The sequence below is a fragment of the Canis lupus genome, chromosome 19 (genome assembly GCF_003254725.2).
Source record: "Canis lupus dingo isolate Sandy chromosome 19, ASM325472v2, whole genome shotgun sequence".
NCBI lineage: Eukaryota > Metazoa > Chordata > Mammalia > Carnivora > Canidae > Canis > Canis lupus.
In genome coordinates this window covers 38,898,056-38,922,326 of record NC_064261.1, presented here as the reverse complement: position 1 = coordinate 38,922,326, position 24,271 = coordinate 38,898,056, and the positions used below count along the sequence as shown (strand labels likewise).

Here is a 24,271-nt window from a genome sequence, read left to right as displayed (position 1 = left end):
CTCAGGCTAAAGCTCTAGGACATGTAACAAGGCCTCTTTCATAGGAGGCCTGGGATTTGTTTCAGTGCACTTTTTGAGCTATCTCCTGGTATTAATCATCTGCAAAGAACCCTCTTTCTGATTGTTTTAGTCTCATGGGGCCCAGCAACACAGGCCACCCTGGCTACCAAAGCCAACTATTCAAGGGGTTTCCCCTATGTTGACCGCACATGCCTGCTGCACATTCAGCAGAACTGTGGCAATCTTGTTGGCCATAGCAGGGCCACAGGAGAGTATGTAGGCTGGACTAGCCCCCTGGTTACAGTAGCATAGCAGTAGCATTCAGGGCCAGGGCAAGTCCACTGGCTTGAGGAACCTGCTGGGGAGCCTGGGGCCAGGGCAGGCCTGCCAGCTTCAGCATGACCCTGGGAGAATATTGGGGCAGGGCAAGCCCACTGGTGCTAGCAAAGCTGGGGGAGTGCAAAAGTGGTGTCTGGCAGCCTGGCAAGGTGGAGTAAGCACTCAAAAATGACACCCACAGTACTTCCTTCCCCAGAGAAAGTCCTACCAGCAGATGCTTGTCTCCAGCAGATGCTTAAAGAAAAGCTAATGAATCACCTTTGCATATGGTTCTGGCACTTTTCAAACTTTTGCTTTTGCCTTGGGTCCCAAAGATATGAGTGAATCTGCACAGGAGCCCTTTAAGAACAGATTTTTAATTACCTACAGGCTTTTGGGTCCCCTGGATATAAGCCCCATTGATTTTCAGAACCAGACTTTTTGGGAGTTTATCTCTACAGTGTAAATCCAGAGGGTTAGGGTATCTGATATGGGGCACCAGCACCTGTCTCCTCTGGGAGAAGCACTGGACTACTGAGATCCCTCCCTTTGGCAAAGATAGAGTTTTTGGCAAAACCATATCTCTGCCTCTCCTACCCATCTCCATGTAGCTTTATATCCTTTGTTGTAGATAAGTTCTTCAGCCAGTCTTTCAGTCTTTTTGAGAGGGAATAAATCTATATGTAGCTGTATATTTGTTATACATAAGAAGAGGGAAGTTCAGGATGTTTCTACTCTACTATCTTGAACCACTCTGGCCTCACTACATGTGTTTATACACACATGGATTTCTATAAATTGGAGTTCTATAATGTGGAGACCATTTGTTTTGATTTGGCCTCGCTTTGTATTCGGTTGGGTTTTGGCCAGGATGTGAAATGTGCTTTGAATGAGTTTAGGTGTGTATGCTACTTACCACTTTACCTTGATACCCTCCATTTTCATACATTTTAAAAATATTCAATTTGTTGAAAGGTCCTAAGGATATTTGGTGTGATTAACGTATTTTTCTTCTGAATGTTGCCAGAATTTCACCATTTCCTATGGGAATTTTTCTATTTATACAAATTTCTTCCTGATCCTTTTTAAAGTCTTTTTTTTAAAAATTTCCTTCATTTAACATTTTTTAATATTTCCAGTTTTCTCAATTAATCTTTGCCAAAGTAACCAAATTTGCCCATTGTCATCAAAAGCTCGTTGATCTAAAAAGTTTATAATAGTTCTAATTAGATGATTTTAACAGCTTGTTAATATTTCTGAGTGTCAGCATTTTAAGAAATGTTCATTTTCTACCTGTCTCACTGCCCTGTGGCTGCAGCTGGAGGTTTGAGCTGGGGCCAAGAAGAGAGACCTTCCATTGTGGGAAGAACAGATTGTGTATGTTAGCGCATGACTCATCCTGGCCCATCAGCTCTGGTGAATGGAGGACTGAGAGGCTCAAAGAGGAGAGGACCAAGGAGCAGAGAGTGAACTTGAAGGGCAAAGGAAGGATAAACTGAGGGCAAGAAGAGTCAGGAGGCCCCAACATCCCAAGCTCCCCAGTCTTCTTAACCCTGCCAATCCATCATGTTCAAAATGCTGTGAACACTATAAAGAGTTTCAGAAAACCAATAAATTTGATAAATTTGGCAAGTTGTTCTTCAGGGAATTGGGCTTCAGGTCAAGGTGGTTTTCTGTGGATGGATCTATAGCCTAATAGTATGATTATGTGTTTGGGAAATGGAAAGTCCTGTGGTTAGGAGGAAGAGGAGGGGAAGAATAACAGTAATGTTCCTAGACAAAGTCTTTATATGACTTTTGGTATCTCTTGCCATCTCTCTTGCCTGGTATTCATCGCCTTTCAGAATGGCGTTACCTGTATCTCCCTCCTCTCTTAATCGGAATTCTTTTTCTGTCACATAATTCAGCTAACTATTAGGTTAAAAAAAAAATACATGGTACCAGGGCTGGTGCTTTACCAGTATATTCATGTATAAATGTACTGGTTGTTTTAATCAATATTTTGGTAATGTTTAGTAAGTAGTCACTTTGTCAGTCCCCTTGTACTCCCTCACCCCACTAGTAGGGCCTTCTGGACATCCCTGTAACTTGGCGTAGCATGGAGCCTTTCTAGGACTCTGCTTCAGCGCAACACTGGTTAATGCTCCTGTTTTAGCTGTTGTGAAATATTTGAATACTCTGCGTGGAATTAATCCCCACAACTGAAAGAGTTCTTTACCCATCCTAATTCTTTACCCATCCTAAATATACTTACATTTTTTAAAGAAATTATTAATCCAAATGTAACTCAAATTGAAGTCCAACTCAATGAAAACATCCCACCACCATGAGGAAAGATAGCTCTGCACAGCCCAGTTGACTGTCCCTGAAGTAACCAGTACTGTCTGGGAGTCCATCACCAGGGTCACTGCCTCAGGTGCAATCCCGTTTCTCAGGCTTCTTTTTTTTCCACTTCTGAATGTACATGACATCTAAGTAGTGTTTTGGTTCTGATTTTCCTACAGTGGCTTACATTGAGCAATAAAGTTGGTCATTTATAGGTGGAAGGAGAGAAAGATACAGAGTTTATTATTTTATATTGTCATTTCCAAGTGATTAAAGGCAGTTTCTGAATAAAATACACTGAGTGGAGTTTTCCAATAGGAAGCCTCCCATTCTCTCTGATTTTTTTTATTTTTTTTTTAATTTTTTAAAGATTTTATTTATGTATTCTTGAGAGAGAGAGAGAAAGTCAGAGACACAGGCAGAAGGAGAAGCAGTCTCCATGCTCGGAGCCCGACGTGGGACTCTATCCCGGGTCTCCAGGATCATGACCTGGACCGAAGGCAAGCACTAAACTGCTGAGCCACCCGGGCTGCCCCCTTCTCTCTGATGTTTACTTATGCTCCATCATCTGAGGGTATCCCTTTCTTTAGCAAGAGTTATAGGAATTGGGCCCTTCCCTTAACCTCTACAGAGCCCTTTCTCTCTTTTGGCCCTTAATGGATAAACAGTAACATCATTATCCAGCTGCTTGAGTCCCTAAATCACTGGATAACTTCTGAGGTCCCTTTTATCCATTTTAAATACACTCTAAAATATGTGTATTTTAGAGAAACTTGGTGCATCAGTGGTCGTAGGTAAGCAAAAGAAGGGATTCTGATTTGAAATGGGTAACAAGTCCCAACTCCTGCCTAGGGCAAGTCTTCCTGCTTGGTTTCTCTTCTTCAAGGCTCAGTAAGCCAGAGCTGCTTCCCTTTGATTACTTCAGACAGTAGTTCTCTTTCCATTTTGGAACAGATCTCCAGATCCCAAATTCAGTCTGTGGTTTTGAGATATCTGTGTTTTACCTTACCAGTTGTTTTCTTTTCTTTTTTTTTTTTTAAGATTTTATTTATTTATTATTCTTGAGAGACACAGAGAAAGAGAGCAGCAGAGACATAAGCAGAGGGAGAAGCAGGCTCCTTGTAGAGAGCCTGGTGTGGGACTCGATCCCGGGTCTCCAGGATCATGCCCTGGTCCCAGAGGCAGGCAGTCAACCACAGAGCCACCCAGGCTTCCCTGTTTTCATTTTGTGGGCTTATAGTTCAATATCTCACAGTTTTCCTTTCTCCTCATTAGATTCTAACTGGTTGCCTACCTTTCTTACCCTGCCTTAGTACTTACATCTTTGACCTGGCTCACACCACTGCCTTTTCCCTAGCATAACCATCTTCAAGTCCCCTGTCTGCTGTCCTCAAAGGCTCAAACATCCTTAACCCAAACCAGATTTGTATTTTAAACACTCACACTTGCATTAAAAATATGTAGGGTGGTTGCTGGTCTGCTGCAAAAAATATAGTGTATAGTTGGGAAGGAAAGCTCTTTAGCACAACCATGATGTTTAAAAATATGCTCTCAAAATTAAAAAATAAACCTTCATCTTTTATTAAATCCCAACATTGTATAAAACATTTGTTCTGTTGTGGGCTAAGGAGGGTAATAAGAAATTATCTTATGCAACCTTGTTGTCTAGTTGAAAAAATGGTAACAGCAAAATAAAGTTGACCATAGAAGCTGTGGCATTCATGAGGTCTAAATTTTTCTTACCCAAAATCTCTTGTTTTTGCATATGTGAATATACCGGTTTCTTGACATTAACATGTGTTAAATTAGAATATTTATTTATATGTATTTTAGAATTCAAACCACTCTGTAAACATTATATAATTAGTCTACATAATAGCCTAATAATAAGGACAAGATGGTAACCACATTGTTATGGACAGAGACATATAAATATCTCTGTCATGGCTTACATCACATAGTGCTATTTATTAGGCATTTGTCTTTATTATTTCAACTCAGTAATCATAACTCATTCAGTAGTAATAATTAACATGTATTGAGTGACTATTCCATGCAGCCACTGTGCTGAGCCCTTAAAACACATAATTTTATTTAACCTTCATAGCTACACCAAGAAGCAAATACCATTACCATGCCCCACTAAAACTCAAAAAGGTTAAATATTCTGCCTAAGTTCATATAACCAAAGGCATGGCTGGGACTGAACCTGAGCCTTTCTTTTCCGCAGTCTGCCTTCATAACCTTGCCAGACTGTACCAGATGCATTAGAGTTAGCACCCTGTGGGCCTTCAGTTCTTTGTGGAATGAGTAGAACATTGAAACACCTCAATTTGACTCAGTCAGTGTTTATGTGATGTATATTTTGTATAGGTCATTTAAAGATCATTCATTATATAAACATTTATTAACATTATATTAAAGCTGCAATTATTTTGAGAGAGAGAGCACAAGCAGTAGGGAGAGGCAGAAGGGGAAGCAGACTCCCCACTGAACAGAGAGCCTTATGTGGGACTTGATCCTAGCACCCTGGGGTCATGGCCTGGGCCGAAGGCAGACATTTAACCCACTGAGCCACCCAGCGCCCTTAAAACCACAATTAGAGGGACGCCTGGGTGGCTCAGCAGTTGAGTGCCTTTCTTCGGCCCAGAGCATGATCCTGGAGTCACAGGATCGAATCCCACATCGGGCTCCCTGCATGAAGCCTGCTTCTCTCTCTGCCTCTCTCTCTGTGTCTCTCATGAATAAATAAATAAAATCTTTTTTTAAAAAAATACACACAATTAGATGCCACTTCATACCTACTAGGATGTCTAAAATTTTCAAAAGACAACATGCATTGGCAAAGATAGAATGAAATTGGAACATTCATACATTGCTGGTAGGAATGTAAAATGGTACAGCCATTTTGAAAAACAGTCTGACAGTTCCTTAAAACGTTAAACGTAGAATTACCATATGAACCAGCAGATTCACTTTCAAGAATTCAAAATATATGTCCACATAAAAACTTGTGCATGAATGTCACAGTCCAAATGTCCGTCATTTGATGATTGGATAAACCAAATGTGGTATATTCACATGACAATATTATTTAGCCATAAAAAGGAACAGAGTTCTGATATATGCTACAACCTAGAGGAATCCTGAAAACCTTATGCTAACTTTAAGAAGCCAGACACAAAAGCCTACATAGTGTTTCGTTCCATTTATATGAATTGGCCAAAATAGGCAAATCCATAGAGAAATAGAGTAGATTAGTGGCTGTAAGAGACTTAGAGGAGGGAGAGATGGGGAGTGACTGCTTAACTGGTATCTTTTTGAAGGCTATGAGAATGTTTTATAATGCATGTCAAAATTAAATCTTTAAAAAGTTTTTTTTTTTAATTAAGACTATATGCTAGGTGCAAAGAAAACAGGGAACATTCCTTTTTTTAAAAAAGATTTTATTGGGATCCCTGGGTGGCGCAGCGGTTTGGCGCCTGCCTTTGGCCCAGGGCGCGATCCTGGAGACCCGGGATCGAATCCCACGTCGGGCTCCCGGTGCATGGAGCCTGCTTCTCCCTCTGCCAGTGTCTCTGCGCCTCTCTCTCTCTGTGACTATCATAAATAAATAAAAATTTAAAAAAAAAAAAAAGATTTTATTTATTTATTCGTAAGAGACACTCAGAAAGAGGCAGAGGCACAGACAGGCAGAGAAGCAGGGAGCCTGATGTGGGACTCAATCCCAGGACTCCAGGATCATGTCCTGGGCTGAAGGCAGGTACTAAACCGCTGAGCCACCCAGGCGTCCCAAATTAAATCATTTTAATGAGATATAATACATGCCAAAATAGAAATATATAAACCAGGCTCTGGGATCACAGGCTAGAATAATAAACTACATGTGCATGCGAAAGTGTCCCTTTGGAAACACCTGAGCTGGATTATGAAGGATGAGTTCAAAGGGAGTGAGTCCTAGTTCAGCTAGCCCTGGGTAAGGAACACCAAAAGCATGCCCCAAAGCATAGTGATAAGAACAATTATCATTTGTTCTGGGAATGGGAATTCCATGTGAATGTATGAGCATAGAGTTTATAAGCCATGGTTCAAATGGGAAGAACCCCAAAACTTTGGCCTCGAACAGATGGAGAGGAGCCCACACATGAAATGCCAAGAAGTTGGATTTATCTTGGAAATGGCATATTCATATCAGAGGCTTTTAAGCAGATGAAGGACATGATCAGATTTCTGTTTTCAAAAGATGATCCTAATAGCAATACAGGAAATGAATGAGAGGGAGAAGGGACAGGTTCTTGGAGGCAGTGGTATCTGGGGAAGGGGTTATGTCTGCCGTCCCTCCCATCTCATTTTCATCTATGGTAAAGAGATACTCTGTCTCTACTCCATTTTAGGGCTTTCTGCCCTATCCCTCAGAGATGATTTCTCAGAGCCTGAGAACTTGACTGGGCCACAGTTGAAGGCTAATGAGTTACTGAGCTCCCACAGGCATGCCTTTCCCACACTTGTGTCTCCACTGAAAGCACAGCAAGAGCACCTGCGCTGGTGGCCCTGCACTCTAGATTTGGGCTGAGACATAGGAACTCCCATTATGGCCTTGGGTTTTAGCGGGTTTCTGTAATACACATTTTACCAAAATTTTACTTTTTTATTACACACATACAGGTCTATTAATAAAGTCAGTTCGTTATTATTCTTAGAGCTATTATTCTTTAGAAGGCTGCTTTGTCAGGGATTCCCAGATGGAATTTGGGGCACTTAACACCACCCTGAACTCCTAACAGTAGTAGTGGTCATGGGAACAGAAAAATTGCAGACATTGCAGAGGTAGGATCAATATAGCAGAGCCTCAGAGGAATTCAGCCTAATAGCAGCCTTTGCAGGAGGAGGAGAGGGGAGATGCCATAACCAGAGGCTTGTGAGTAGGTGACGTTCCACTCACATTCTTCCCAGTCATACTCTAGTGAACCTTTGTGTTATACGCTGTTTTGCTGTACGTTCTAATTGTCCTTATTAACAGAAATGGCTCTTCCCAGAGACATTTGCTTGCACTGCTTTTGATGTCATCTTTAAAAATAAATAATAATGTTTTCCTTTTTGCCACCATGTTTTTTTTTTAAAACCAGGGTTGTTTTATTTTGTTTGCTTTATTTTATTTATGCCCACAGAGAAAAGCATATGGTGCCCAAGAGAGGATTATTCAAAATTTCATTTAACTACATGAGAATGGACCTTTTTACAAAATCTGAAAAAGTCTCTCCTTTTCGGAGAACTGAAATTCATTTTTTTAGTTAGATATTTAAGATCATAATTTTGTCATTCTCTACCCTCTGGCTTGTTTACAAATGTTGAGAAAGTCTCTTTAGTTCCAGTTCCGATCATCATTCGTCCGCCGTTCAGGACCAGTCAGCCACTGGTATATCACAGCGGTTTTGTTAATTCTTTAAAGAGCAGGAGACAGATGACATGAGGCAGTAATGATTCCTACCAGAGCTGCCCTTTGATCAAAGTCTATGAGAGCCGACATCGGGGCTCTTGGTGGTGGCGTGTGCCGCGCTAGAATAGCACCAGGCTTTGAAGTGCTTTCTTATTTTTTATGAGTTTTACGAGATTTCCTTTTCCTCCCCTTCAGTTCTAATAACTGACTTTTAATCCTATCATCACAGCCAAGAAATTTGTCTCTAAAGAGCAGTAGTTTACCAGGGTGCAAAACAGAGCAACTATATTAGCCCCCTGAACCTTTCAGATAAAAACATACATTTTGCCACCTTAAGCATTTTGTAATGGTTTTGCCCCCTGCACTGCTCACTGGAAGCAATATTTTTTCTTTTGTTTTTCAAAAGCAATATCGAACAAAAGTCAGGAATGCAATAACTGGGTGTCTATATAATCGAAGAGAGGAATATCTTCTATTTTCCACATCTTTTGACATGGGCATGTTGACTTACAGTTGACTTAAAGATATTTTTCCCGAAGTCATGTGATAAAAATTACTATAAGCTTAGATCACTCCTCCTACTTACAAACACCTACATTTAAGCTCTTTATCACATATTAAAAGGGTCACTTAATATAGTTCTTTCTTTACAAGGACAGTCATGATGAGTTAGGATATTTGTCAATAATTAGCTAGTAAATTTCTTCTAAACGCAAGAATGTAATCATAAAAGACTTAAAACTTTTTAACTTTATTGTGCTATTTAAGTATAGAGCTTTCCTAGGCCATAAAAAATAGTTTGCCTTCCTGTGTTCCTGCTTATCTTTACCACTGAGAAATGCTGATAACATTAATACGGTCAGTAGTTTTCCAAATACAAACCTGCCAGAGCAGTATGGGTGCTGAGTATTTAACTATCAGTGTGGCTGTAAAAACTTGAAGATTCTGGTCTATTCTGGTAAGACCAATAAAGCTTGCTCCCACAGGAAGTCTGGTTATTAATCAACCTCATATTTTTAGAAAACATGTTTATTTAGGGAGCATTTTGTTTACAATTATTTCTTCCTGCCTTTTTCTCAGATGCTTGAATCAGTGGATCCCTATTCACTTTATAAAAGATTAATTTTAAAAGGACCAAAGAAAAGAAATTAGAAGCATCTTAACAGATACAGAAGTTTTGCATTCACGTTTAGTGTCTGCGTCTATAAATCTCATTAATGGTCACTTCCTTCTTTCATTGATCAGACTTGTCCCCAGAACCTGCTGGAGCTCCATAAGGAGCTGATGGTGATATGTCCCTGTCTCAAAACATCAAGGATAGTGTGTTTTGTTTTGAGCTGACCTGCATGATATTCCAGCTGTGAGTCCTGCCAGCACAGCAGTGTCTGCTCCAACTCCCAGCCCTCGTGATTCCTGCACTGTCTTCTGCTCACCTCATCAGCAGTTTCCTTCTCTCTGGCCCTGTGGGCGCTCCCATGTCATTTGCTCTCTCATGAGGAGCTGTTCAGAGATCAGTTACCGTGACAGACAGATGAGCTAAGTGAGCATGTTTCATGCCTGCACAAAAGTGACTCTGTTTTAGAATCACTCAGTTTTTAAAAATTATTATTTGAGAGCAGCCAGAGGGATTCTCATTAATTATTTATTTCTTTGTTTCTCCTTACAAAGAGTGAATTCACTACCGCTATGTACACTCACATAGGAACTTTCAATCTGTCTTTACTTATAGACAGTTAAGGAAAGAAATGGAGCTCTTCAAACCACAGGTGCATGTTCAGATATTTTGTTCTAGTCCAATGGCTCCTAACTTTGTTGGATCCTGAATCCTTCTGAGACCATGAAGTGCTCTCCAGGGATGTCTGGTTGACTCAGTGGTTGAGCGTCTGCCTTTGGCTCTGGTCATGATCCTGGGGTCCTCGGATGGAGTCCCGCATTGAGCTCCCTGCAAGGAGCTTGCTTCTCCCTCTGCCTCTGCCTCTGCCTCTCTCTGTGTGTCTCTCATGAATAAATAAATTTAAAATTAAATTTTAAAAAGTTGCCTCCAAAATGTACATACAATACAGACAACACTTTATATTCCACTTCAGAGGCTTCCTAGGCTAATGGGAGGCCACCCTAGGTCTTGTGAAAAGTCCATGAGTCCCACATTAAGAACTCCTATTCAGTAAACCTGCAGCCCTTCTCTGTTCCCATCCAACATATGTGAGTATCATTAAAGTGTGTCACATTTTCTTACATGTGTTTCTATCACTCCTAGCTGCCAAGTATCAAAGAAACCTCATGAACCACATTCTTGCCTGATTGCTCAGAGGCTACACTCAGAAAACATGAACTGTTAACATAGATCAGGCTTGTAATTGATTATCCTAGAGGAAGCCTTTATTTCCATAGGGCCTTACAGCTTCTCGCAGCCCCATGGCGACAAGCTAACTTGAAGGTTCACTACCCATAACCATATTCATCATTGTCCAGTGTAGCCATCATGGCATTAACTAAAGTCATTGCTGCTAATTAATCTTGCCCTTTCCTTTTTCTAAAATTATACTCTAAGTGGATCCTTTGATTCCCAAAATTATGTAAAATGATTCCCTTTACACCCACACACTCCTTTTCTGGGTTTTATGCACTTAAGTCTCAATTTATTACCCAAGCAGCTGAGATTTCAAAGTAACACGTATAATGATTACTCCTGTGTATGGTAAGTTAGCCCTCCTAGCAGCAGAGGTGGCCGTCAATTCCTGATTACTGTCAGCCACTGTAACCTTGACTGTGACTTGCCTCTGGCACATTGTGAGAATTTCTCAAATGTTAATTTCCAAAATTAGTCATTACTTAAATAGTAAAAGAAGTTCTTTTAAAAAACAGCTTAATTAAATGTCTTAATTAAAGAGAAGAACTGTAAAAACTGCTATTTTAAGGCCCTGAGAATTCTTTTTTCTGAAAGATTTCTCAGGTTTTTGTTTTGTATTATTAGGAGGGTTGCTTTTTTATAAACAGATCTCTAACTGTTTTGTTTGGTTTGGTGGGAAGATGGAGAAATTAAAATGTTTTTACAGAAAGAAATTCCTTACAAGGTAGAAGGGGACAGAAGATTCTGATACTACCTAAACATTATTCATGTAAATGACAGTGGCCTGTTATTATATATTTTATTCATTTTATTTTTTGTGTTTCTTATTTCCTATTTTTTATATTCCTATTTTTTATTATTTATATTTCCTATTTTTTTATGTAACTGTTTTATTTGCTTCTCTTAAATATATTTCAAGGGCACCTGGCTGGTGCAGTCATTGGAGCATGCGACTCTTGGTCTCAGGTTTGGGAGTTCAAGCCCCATGTCAGGTGTAGAAATTACTTAAAAATAAAATCTTAAAAAAAAATGTATTTCAAAATGTATCTAGGAAGAGAGGCAGTTGAGAGAGCAGGGCAAGGCAGTAATTTGAAAACAAGCATATTAACTGCAAGAATCCTTAATTAATGATAGAATCCTTAGCACCCTTTTCCTAATCAGCTCCTGGATTACTGGTAGCCAGCACTGTACCCTACAGGCAAAAGACTGAAGGACTCCTTTCTGGAGAGCCAAACTGGACCAAGAGAGCATTAGGGAGACTGACAGGGTTTCCCTGACAGTCATGGTGACCATAGTGAAGTCCCTCACATGGAACTTGCCATAGCATTTTATCCTTAATGCTTATTAGTAAGACTGATTCTTAAATATGAATGGACGGTAAAGGTCACCAGGCCTAGAGGAAAGCCTCTCACTTGAAAAGCAGAGACCAAAACAAGCGTGTAAGCCAAGAAAGGGATCAGAAGAACCAGAGACAGTGGAATGAGCTGAAGAAAACTTTAAAAGGAAACATCAAAACTATTATCAATGTCCATAGAGAAGTGAAAGAAAATACTGTGCCCATGAAACAAGATCAAGGAGAGGAAATCATGCAAGGGAAAGCTCGTAGGAACTGAACCTGTCATATCAGGAGATAGTAAGTCACCAAGGATGGGAAGGAAGGTAATGAGGAAATCACAAAGAAAGAACAGAGGAGTACCTGAATGGCTCAGTGGTTGAGTGTCTGCCTTTGGCTCAGGTCATTATCCTAGGGTCCTGGGATCAAGTACCGCATTGGGCTCCCTGCAGGGAGTCTGCTTCTCCCTCTGCCTACATCTGTGCCTCTCTCTCTATGTGTCCCTCATGAATAAATAAATAAAATCCTTTAAAAAAACAAAAAAGAAAGAAAGAACAAAGAACAATGGGAAAATGTGAGGAAAGCCGAAGAAAATCAAATGATTAATCCAGAAGTTTTTTGCCCAATTGGAACTCCAGAAAAAGAAGACAGAGAAAAGAGAGGAAGAAAACGTAATATAAGAAAATTTTCCAAAACTCAAGGACATGGGATTTTCTGATTGAAAATACCCACGGAGCACCTGATATCATGAGCAGGAGAACCAAAACACACACACACACACACACACACACACACACACACTAAAGCTACCACTCTCCTGACTTTTCTCCCTTTCTTACTCTTCTTTCTTGTGTTTCTATCCTCTGTATCTCTTCTTCATTACACCCTTTTTTTTTTTCAAAGATTTTATTTATTTATTCATGAGAGACACAGAGAGAGAGGCAGAGACACAGGCAGAGGGAGAAGCAGGCTCCATGCAGGGAGCCCGATGTGGGACTTGATCCCCGGGCTCCAGGATCAGGCCCTGGGCTGAAGACAGGCGCTAAACCGCTGAGCCACCCAGGGATCCCCCTTCATTCCAACTTTAATGATCTTTCTGTGCTTTCTGTCCTTGGCTTTAACCTTATCTCACATCCTTCTCCCTTCATGTACCATGATATCAAGTCCTATGTCTTTAACCACCTCTCTATGTTCATGGCTCACAGATATGTGAATGTAGTTGTTTCTTTCTCTTGAACTCCAGATTTACTTCCTGGAACTCTCCACCCTGGTACCCATCAGTCCTCACACGTGCCTGAAAGTGAACTTCTTTCCTTATCTCTTCTCTTTCTGTCTTTTTATGAGCCTAGTTGTTTCCTATATTCCCAATTACAGGAAAATATCATCCCTAAATTGTTACAAGTCAGAAATGTAGGAGTTTGAGAATCACTCTGGGCCCCTCCATCTTCCACACATCTTGAGGTCAATCAGAATGTTCTGTTAGATCTTCATGATGATAAGGCCCATTTGTCCCACATTTCCAGGCAATCCTCCTATTCTTTCATTCACATGTATACAGGAACAAGCAAGGTCATTGCCTGTTTGGGGAGAAATCTGTAGCATGAAAAAGGGGAACAAAAATAAGCTGATAGAAAATTTAATCCTAAAGATAATGTTTTAAAAACTCAAATTAGTAGCCTCACATTTAAGATGATATTGCAAATATAAATAAAAATAGACTACTGCAAAAAAAGGAACAGGGAATGAGAAGGAAATTTCAGATGTTAAAAATATGGCTGTCAAAATAAAATAATTCTGTAGTAGGGTTGCAAGATAAATTAGAGAAAAACTCTAAAGAATTTAAGGGTAGGGACTCCTGGGTGGCTCAGTGATTGAGCATTTGCCTTTGGCTCAAGGAGTGATCCCAGGGTGCTGGGATCGAGTCCCACATCTGGCTCCTTGCAGGGAGCCTGCTTCTCTCTCTCTCTCTCTCATTAATAAATAAGTAAAATCTTTTAAAAAAAAAAAAAAAGAATTTGAGGGTAAAAAAGACAAAAGGAAGACAGGACAATAAAAGATAAGACATTATGTCTAGTTCCACCATTCTGCTAACAATAATTCCAAAAAAGAGAAAATAAAGGGGAAGAAGCTATCAAAGAATAGTGAAAATTGCCAAGAGCTAAAGCTGATCAGTACCATTCAAAATTAAGGTATCCTGGTCCTGGGTGCTGAAGGCAGATGAATATAAATGACACAGATGCAGAAATACAGATTATTGTGAAATTTTAGAGCATCAGGGTAAAAGAGAAGGTCCTGAAAGACTCTAAAACAAAGGAAAAGTTTGCAACCTATGAAGGAACATGATCAGCATCATTGGGTGTTGGAAGGAGAGCAACGTCTTTAAGGACTTGAAAAGAATTGCATGCCCAAGGAAGCTACTAATGAAGAGTTAGGAATGAAATCCATTCATTCTCAGACATTGCAAGGACTCAGGTCATGCTTTAACGAGAAATAGCTGATGGAATTTGTTCATGTTTGCTGAACATTTGCTAATATTTTCAAAATCCTACAAGACCTCTTTGTCATCCTATTGATAGGAAAAGAACATTTTTATTTATGTTTTAAAAAGATTTTATTTATTTATTCATGAGAGACACAGAGAGAGAGAGGCAGAGACACAGGCAGACGGAGAAGCAGGCTCCATGCAGGGAGCCCGACCTGGGACTTGATCCCGGGTCCCCAGGATCAGGTCCTGGGCTGAAGGCAGTGCTAAACCGCTGAGCCACCCGGCTGCCCAGAATAGAACATTTTTTTTAAATGTTTGTCTTTTTTGCTTTGTTACCTTTTTTAAACACCAAACTTGTTTAGTCTGCTAATCTCTCTGCTTTTCTTCATGCTTTTCTTAGAATTTCCCTTGTGCCTTGTTTTTAAAACGTGTCTCGTGGTTAATAATTTCATTCTTTATATTTTTATCTAAATTTTGTCACTTCTACAACTAATTAGATAATTTTTGTAGAACATGAGGCGGTATAAAAGCCACATAAAATGAAAGTTGTACATGGTGGGGGGCTTTTCTGCTCTATGTTTTATTTTACTAATATGGGAACAGCCTAAATCTTCCTGCTTTCCTCCCTTCCTTTTTTTTTTTTTAGTTTAAAAATATGTGATTATATTTGTAAATAGATAATCATAAAACTTGCCATTTTACCTACTTTTAAGTATACAATTCAGTGGTAATGCCACTTAATCTCACATTCACAGTTGTTGTGCAGTTGTCACCACTATTTTCAAAACTTTTTCATCACCTCAGAGACTGTCTGTGACCATTTAGCAGTAACTACCCATCACCCTTTCCCTCAGCATCTGGTAACCACTTATCCTTCTGTCTCATGGATTTTGCTATATCTTGCTTTCTTATGCAGCACTGCTAAGAGGTGCAGATAAGATGTATTATGTAAAATATTTCTTTATAGCATATGTATATTTGCTAACATTATCTGTAGTGTCTGTCAGTGTTATCTATTGCTGCTGTCTTCAAACAACAATCACATTATTTCTTATGGTTTCTGTGGGTGAGGAATTCAACCAGGGTGTAATGGAAATGGTGTGTCTCTGCTCTATGATGACTGGGGCCTTTGATGGAAGACCCCAAGTCTGAGATCTGGAAACATCTCAAGGCCCATTCACTCGCATGTCTGGCAATTGATGCTGTCTGTAGCCTAGAACCTACCTCGAGTTGTCAACTTGAACATCCACACATGGTTTCTCCATGTGACCTAGGCTTCCCCACAACATGGTGGCTAGGCTCCAAAGGCAAGCAACCTGAGACATAAACAGAAAGATTCAGAGTTCCAGGAACCAAGTGGAAGCCATATAACCTTCAACTGCCTAGCCTCAGAAGTCACACAGTGTTACTCTTACTGTGTTCTATTGATTGAGAGAGTTACAAAGGTCTACCCAGGTTCAAGGGAGAGGAACACAGACCCCACCTCTAAATGTAGGCATGTCAGTGTCACATTGTGAGAAGAGCTTATCAAATAGGATAAGAACTGGTATGGCCATCTTGGGAAAGGCAGTGTGTGTCCACTCTGGTACCCCTAACAGGATTCTCTAAAATTGACTCCTTTACTTCCTTCACTGCTAGCTTATCAGTTGTGGAGATATGTATCCTACCTCTCTAATAAGGAGGTTGAGATTTACACATAGAAAAGAAGATGAGAAGCATGAAATAATGATGGAGCTTTTCTTAGAAAAGGGAAATACATTTCTCAAAAGGAAGGCAATTATTAAGATGTGTCTGTTAAAGAAGCAGTTCTAATTAATAGCTTAATGCTATTTGAAAAAAAAGCTCCCTAGTCAAGGAAACATTTTAATATGAAAAACACTTTATAAACACTGTATTTATAGTTTGGGCATGAAAACATTTTTGCAGGTTCTTGATTGACTTGACATATTTAAATACACAATTTTCCTTTCCCTGACATACCTCTAGACCAGGTAGTTGATGAAGTATAATTTTATTACATAAATTCTGTAGCTGCATTACCAAACATCATCTCTAAAGCTTTAGTGTCATCATCTAAAATATAGGAAGAATTCTAGTACCTGTCTCATTTCACAGAACTGGCATGAGGATTAAATGAGTTAATATATGTAAAGCGCTTGGCACATTGTAAGTGCTTAAAAAAAGTTAGACACAGGAAGTATATAGATGTGTTAATGATATTCTGCATATATGTATATATGAAGAATCATAGCATAATTGAATTCATTTCCAACAAGGTATTCAAAAGATAAAGGAATATGATTACTGAAAACAGTTGATTAATCTGTTTCATTGAGGAAGAACATATTAGATTGCTTCTTAATTTGATGACTGTTTGTTTTTCCTAGTTTGAAAAAGAAAAACAGCATGATATTCGATCATTCTTTATACCAAAACCTAAGAAAAAACAGTTGGTGACCTCCTGTGATGAATCAGGGATATTCCAGGAGAAACATACTGTCGTGCCAGCAAACCCTGGAAAATTGGCCACAGGACATACTATTGATCATGAAAGCAGTTTTGAACCGGAAGCTAAAAGACTGAAGTCTGTTACCACCAGTGACCACCGCAGTGCCCCTGAGAAGAAACCGTCCTGGCCCAGGCACACTTCATCTCTCGCCCAGGCAACCAACCCACCCCTTTCTGGAAAGGGCTGGCAGTGTAGTCTCTGCACCTATGTCAATAGCTCAGTGTTACCTTATTGTGAAATGTGTGAGAATCCTCAAGGCAGAGCTGGTGAGTACATGGAGTGTGGCCCTGGAGGGGGCTAGCAGTGTTGTCTTCACATAATCTGTGGTTTTAGAGGCAACCGTGGTTATCACAGGTTAGTGTGACTCCAGCTTTTAATCTAGAGTAAGAACTTTATATAGTGAAGACTGAATTTATCCCCTGGTGGAATGTGGAAAGCTCCCAGTTCTGTCAAGAATGTATATGCCTGAGCGTCTGTGACATGGCATTAATTTGGCACAAATGGACATTTCTCATTAATGCCAGCAGGATGTGAATTCAGTGGGCAGGAATAGAAGCTCTGTTGCTATGGCAGCAAATATGCCTTATAGTCATAGACCTCCTGTTTTCTTTCTCCTGTAGATAATACTTGTTTTTAAAGAAATTCTAGATTATTTTTGTTTAAATAGTAAAATAATCCAATGTAGCTTCTTTGCCTAGTAAAATATGCATTGTGTCCTGTTTCTTGCATGACAAATCATAAAAATTCCTCTATAAATCTTCTTTTAAGGACCAATTTGTTATCTGTTTTATAAGTTAATTATTTTCTAAAGCATGATATTTTAAAAGTAGAAATTGTAAACATACCTCAGAGTATGTTTTTATAGCATAATATTCCATTTTCTGATGTTTTGTTTTTTGAAATGATTATCAATCCTGAGGTTGTCTTAGAAAATAGATCATTAGTATTTCTTTTGTTTCCAGTTTTAGAGACCATTTTCATGGCAACTCAAAATGCCAAGCAGACTGTTTTGGAAGCTGGGAGAAAGCATTTTATTTTATAAGTTGTAATAATTGTACGCATCTCCTTTTCCATCATATGTGAATTCTTTAGCTAAGTAACATTAACAAAGAGTCAGCTAAGATAAAGGCTCTGCCACTGCAGTTCCTTCCTGTCTTTCTTGTTCTCCTATGTCTTAGTTTTAATCTGAAAGAAAATGTAATCAGTAGCTGAGTCTTTCCTCTTTCATTTCTGGGTGTTCCTACAAAAATGACAAGTCTGCCATCTGGGCGGTTATATTTGTAATGTGGACACCTGTTGTCTGTGAACTAAATTGGAACCACAAGCTTATTCCATATAATATCTCTCAGAATTTGCATTATCTCATTCAATTTCCAACTACTCTAGGCCATAAAAATAAAGTATCTCATGACTACGAATAATGCCAGTTCACATTAAGTATAAGTTGAGTGATTTAGCAATGAAAATCATAGTTTAACAGGGTTTTATAGTTCTGATTTTTCTTTGTGATGCCAAGAGCAACAGCGAAAGTTTCTAGATCCATGATTTAGTAAGCAAACTCTCAAACATCCTAAAGAAAAGTAAAACTTCTTTTGTGACTATGAAAGTCTGATTAAACAGAAATACATATAAGTAACAGTGATAATACTGTATATAAAAGGTTATAATTCTTAGGTTTATATTACTGCACGTGGCATAATGATTTCCAGCCTTGATTTGGATGTACCCCCAAAAGGGCTGAAAAGCAGAATTAATTCTAATTCATCCAAAATTTTTAATCAGTGTTTGCAATGTAACACTTTGAGGAAACAGAATCCAAAAAACTAAAGGGGCAATATTAGGAAATTACAGTCCTATAAAGGTTGCTAATGCAGTCTCCAGGACATTCAGTACAATTTGGTATAGTATATATTGAACACTAATATTTGTCAGTAGGGAGCACTTCTCTTGTGCTTTGTTGGGTTTTGTTTTGTTTTTGTTTTGTTTTGTTTCTTTAAGTACTCTCAATGGGACGCCTGGATGGCTCAGTGGTTGAGCATCTTTGGCTGGGGGTGTGATCCTGGGGTCTGGGATTGAGTCCCATATCAGGTTCCCTGCAGGAATCCTGCTTCTCCCTCTGCCTGTGTCTCTCATGAATAAATAAATAAAACCTTAAAAAAAAAAGTACTCTCTATGCCCAACATGGAGCTTGAACTCACAACCTTGAGATGTGGAGTCACATGCTCTACTGAGCCAGCCATGTGCCCCTCCTGTGCTTTGTCCTTACTTAACATCCACATAGCTTATACTTGCCATCTTACTGTTCACAGGCCCACACTTCGTCTCTCACTTGATTCGCGGCTTGTCCATATGCCTCTGCCTCTTCTGCACCTGCGTGTCTAACAGGTCCCTCGAGGTGAACATGCCCCAAGATGGAGTTGTTCATTCACCACCACCTCACCTAACACCTAAATCTTCTCTTCCCTCATCTCCCCTCCATAATGCTAGAAACCCAGGCAGCATCTTTGATTCTTCTCTCTCCTTCCACACTTGATTTGCCAAGTTCTGCCAGTATAACTTCCAGTCTATCTTGATTCTGGCCACGTCTACTTTATTGCTACCATCCTAATGAAAGTCACCTTTTTCTCTCCCAGACTTCAGTGGCCTCCCAGTGAGACTCCCTGTGGCCCTTCAGTGTAAGCAGCCTGAGGGAGCCTTAAAAAATTCAGAGGATCCCATTCTTTTGCCTAAAACTCTTAATGGCTTCTGTTTCATTTACAATACGGTTTAAGAATACAGGCCCTGGGGCCAGGCTTCCTAGATTCCCCAACAACCCTCCACTCACTTGCTCACTGCTCACTCGGATGGAACTCGACCCAGATCTTGGCCCTGCCAACCTTTGCTCTCTACCATCCCCTGATTACAAAACCTTGTTTTATTCTGTTTCATTTCTCTTTCTCTTTATTCATTGGCCTTTATCCTCTTTCTCTGATTTATTCATTTCCTTGTTGATTGTCTGTCTCTGACACTTAGAATAGAAACTCTAGGAAGCTGGGATTTGTTTGTCTCCTTCCTCACTGCCTGTCACTTCATCGTTTGCACATGGGGCATTTAGTGACTCCCAGAGAATGAACGAACATTATTGACTATTTCTTTTTTATAAGACCTAGCTGTGACTTTTTAAAAACTGGCCTCCAAGTAAATAATGATTTTATCTAAATTGGTACATAAATTGTTTGATTTTCATAATTCTGCAAATAGATAGCCTCAGCTCCACCCAGGATAAAAAGGAAAATAAGAAAGATGATCCGCAGAAAGACACCTCCAAAAACATTTGGAGTAGCTCTGACTGTGAAAAACAAGTCCTTGCATCCCCAGAACCGAACCCGTTGGCTGAGAGCAAGGAAGAAATATCAGAAATCAAGAGAGAAGATGGACTCACACCCCAGCCAAGTGATGGTAAGTCTGGTTTTCACTTCCAGGGTCGAATGTAGATATATGATACTGTTCGTAGATTTGTGACTACTACCATGTTCCAGGTTTCTTGTATTCCCATTTATATTAAAAATACCAATCATTTAAAAGCACACACTTAAACACCAGATGGCTGGAAGAGCAGAGCTGTGGGCATTCAGACATGACTTAGAGCAGAACTGGCACTAGCTGCTCCTGCTGCGCCCAGGCCGGTTGCCCAGCCTTATCCGAGCCAGGCCATCCACGAGTGAGGGTGTGGTTCTGATATTTGGGAGGCTTTTTTGGACAAAACAGTAAGATTGACGTATTATTAACAGCTGCTTAACAAATTATTAATCATTTGCACATGAATTTCTTTTAAATGGCCACAATTAATTGACATATTTTAAATTTAGGGTTTAGGGGTTTTTTTAAGAAAACATTTTAAGGTACATAATTTCAAGACTATATGAATCATGACTACATTGGGAGCCAACCAGATGATTTGGATTTATTTACTCTTTGGTTGATGCCATTCATTTCTTCGAGCTGTAATAGTTGGTGCACACACCAGCCTTATGCCAGACATCACTATCTTTATGGGCTGGCTGGCCAGAGCTGGTGAGTAGTTTGGGGTTGTTTTCTTTGTTAATTGGTCAGTGACCATAGTAACCCACAGACTGTTGTTCTCATTATAACAACACCAAAACTGCTAAGATGGGACAGTTGAAGTTTTTCTCCTAAATCAGCTGCTATTAAACGCAGATATAATTCAGAGTCAGATTATTGCTCTAAAATGAAGTCTTCATTTAAGAATTTCTCAGCTCAAGGCATCCTCCTTTCCTACCCCCCACCCCAGCTGTTCTTCCCTCTAATGCCTCAGGGTCTTCTCAAAGAATGTCTTATAATGGACCCTGTTTGAGGTGTGTTAATTTTAACAGTCTTTAGGTAGATGGTGTAGTCTCAGTTGAGGCATTCCTTTCATAACTCTGGTTTCCTTCCTCCTGCTTAGACAATCCCTCAAGTATTGATGAAGCTCTTGTTATAGAACAGCATGTGGCTCACTGGACTAAACATCAGGCCCAGAACAAACAACTGGAGTTTGTCATCAATGCTTAGGCCATGAGTCTTTTCATCTACGGCAAGGACATTCTGGCTTGTTAGTTGTAAATTGGTCCCTTGTTGAAGGCAGATGCTGGCTTTACTTACACATACTTTTCAAAAATCACTAGACCTTTTGAAATTCTGTTCTGCCAGTAAAATTTGCATTGGCCTCTTCTACTCCAGACAATGCCAATGTTTCCCCCCATACCTGTCCGCTCTTCCTTTTGTGGACTTCTCAGGTCACTGGGCTGAGAATTCCATATAAGCCATATGCTTCACCTCTCCCCACTAACATGGATTTTCATGAAAAACAAAAGAAGAATAACAGAGGAGACACACTATGTTATAATGTTTATTCTGTACACATAAGCTCTTTTAGAACTGGAGTGGAATGTGCTTTGCGAGGACTGTGGTTTTGTTCTAACTGGAGTTCTAAGGGTCTGGTAGGGTGGCTGTGTCTTCACAAGATGTGTCATCTCTAGTCTAAACCATTAAATTACACTTCATGGAAACAATAGAAAGAGAAATATGTTCCCTGATGTAGCTGCCAGCTACCAAGAATATCAGCTAATTTAGAATCAATCCTATAATTCTTTTTATCAGAGAATGACTTCTGATCCTTAAACATTAATGCATTAACCATAGTTCTTCAAAAAATCTGAAGACAGAGTGATTATACAATGCATTGTTTTATGTACATTAAGAAAGAAGGAAACTCTAAAACTTAAACTATGATTTAATACCTGAATGATACCCAGACCAGGTCATACCACCCTCTGTTGCTTTGATTATTTTTTTCATTTGTCCTGAGGGATTCGGCATTGTCTTCTACCCTCATCTACTGTGCTTCACATATGCTAGGCAACCCTTCTGCTTAGCTCTGGATCCAGATGTGAGAGAGCTTTATCTGGGATCTCCTTTCCTTAGGTCCATGAAGCACTTGGTCATTCCTTCACAAGAATATTAACAAATTTGGGTTATTCTCCCAACAATACATATTTACTTCTTTAATATCAAATTTATGCTCTCCTGCTTTATATGTAAAACTTTTGGTACACGTGGTAACTTTTTATTTCAATACCAAATCCTAGTGAAACATTTTGAAGACATTTTAGTGCAATTAAACTCAACTCATGTAGTAACAAATAATGTGTCTGCCTCAAGTGTGGTGTTGAAGTAACAACAATATTGTAGTTATGACTAAGCTCATGCATGCTCAGGCAATGACAACTACATCACCGACTGCCACCTGGCCAACAGTGATTGTAAAATGGCACGATTATTGGATGTAAGACATGCCAATTCAGAGATGTTAAACCATGGAAAAAAACTGACATTTTTAAATTCATGAAATATGGGAATACTCCCAAGTTTGTAAAATGACCAGTGGTTTCATTAGAAAAATTAAAACATGATGACATTGTCAAGTAGAATGACAAATAACAGACTTCTAGATCTGAGGATCTAGAAGGTCACTGAAGAAAAAAATATATATAAATAAATAAGAAAGAAAGAGAGAGATAGAATGAAAGAAAAGGAAGGGAAGGGGAGGGAAGGGAGGGAGGGAAGAAGGAAGGAAGGAAGGAAGGAAGGAAGGAAGGAAGGAAGGAAGGAAGGAAGGAAGGAAGAGAGAGAGAGAAAGAAAGAAAGAAAGAAAGAAAGAAAGAAAGAAAAGAAAAGAAAAGAAAAGAAAGAAAAGAAAAGAAAAGAAAAGAAAGAAAGAAGAAAGAAAGAAAAATAATAAAAGTCATTTAGAAACTGTGGCAAGAGATTAAGGGTACAGGCTCTGTAGCCACATTACTGGTCTTAAGCCCTCTTGCTGGTGGTGTGCCCTTGGGCAAGTTAATGTGCCTTAGTTTTCTCCTCTGTAAAATGCACTACTTATTTCTGAGAGGTGTTAATAATATGTACTTAGAACAGTGCCTGGCACGTTGTTAAGTACTTGATAAGTGTTCACCATAATTATGATGTAGATCCACTGTGATAACCCTATCTCTCCAATATATATATTGGTGAGACTGAGAAGTGGTAAATAAAAGAAGATTATCCAAAAAAAAAGCTTGTCCACCTATTTCATTTTGTGAATGTGAAGCACGGGGTCATAGGGGATATGGTGTTAATGTGGTCTTTCACAGAGCTGCATTGCTGCTGATAACCAAAATGGTGCTCCTTCAACCTCAGCTTAAAACCACTAAAGCAGAAGTCCAGATTCTAGACTCCTTTTTTTAAAAAAATATTTTATTTATTTATTCATGAGAGAGAGAGAGAGAGAGGGGCAGAGACACAGGCAGAAAGAGAAGCAGACTCCATGTAGGGAGCCCAATGTGAGACTCGATCCAGGGACTCCAGGATCACGCCCTGGGCCAAAGGCAGACACTAAACCACTGAAGCACCCAGGTGTCCCTCTAGATTCCTTTCAGGCTGATAACAGTGCTTGGTGGCAGGAAATTCTCCCTCACATGTCACTCATATCTTTTCAGCTAATTCTGAATTTGTTTCTCTCTACTGGGGTCATTTGCAGAAGTGCAAAAGCAACTGGTTTCCCTCTAAGCCAGTGTGGCCTTAGATGGCCTACCATGGTAGTTTTATTTCAAGTGCGACACATGTTCTTTGTCAAATATTTTGATATATTTTACATAGCTCTTTCATCATTCTAACCCATAGAAGATTAAAATAAGCTATTTTGGATAGAGGAGAGGTAAACCTTCAGGTTCTTTTTTTATCTTCTTTATTTTATTTTATTTTTTTTTATCTTCTTTATCAGAACAGTTGAAGAGTTCAGACAACTTGCCAGTGTATGATACCCTAATGTTCTGTGCAAGTCAGAATACTGACCGGATTCACCTTTATACTAAGGTAAGCATCATGCAGAGTCTATAGCTTGAAACATGCCAAAAAGAAAAAAAAAAAAAAAAAGTTTTTTTTTCATGTTTCAGTGGAGATATTTAATTTTATTAATAGTGAGATAAGTATCTGGT

At 39.4% G+C, this 24,271-nt stretch overlaps 1 protein-coding gene across 6 annotated transcripts in view; it reads left to right on the top strand.

Moving 5' to 3' along the window:
- The window catches only part of ZRANB3 (zinc finger RANBP2-type containing 3), a 297,959-nt gene that overhangs the window by 255,669 nt on the left and 18,019 nt on the right, over positions 1-24,271 (top strand). For 5 of the 6 annotated variants that reach the window (XM_025430464.3, XM_025430454.3, XM_025430487.3 and 2 more), the window contains 3 exons: positions 16,636-17,023; positions 19,998-20,195; positions 24,058-24,149. In XM_025430464.3, coding sequence (XP_025286249.1) covers positions 16,636-17,023; positions 19,998-20,195; positions 24,058-24,149 — 678 coding nt within the window. The remainder of the gene's footprint in view (positions 1-16,635; positions 17,024-19,997; positions 20,196-24,057; positions 24,150-24,271) is intronic. The other variant, XM_025430474.3, reaches the window with a different exon arrangement.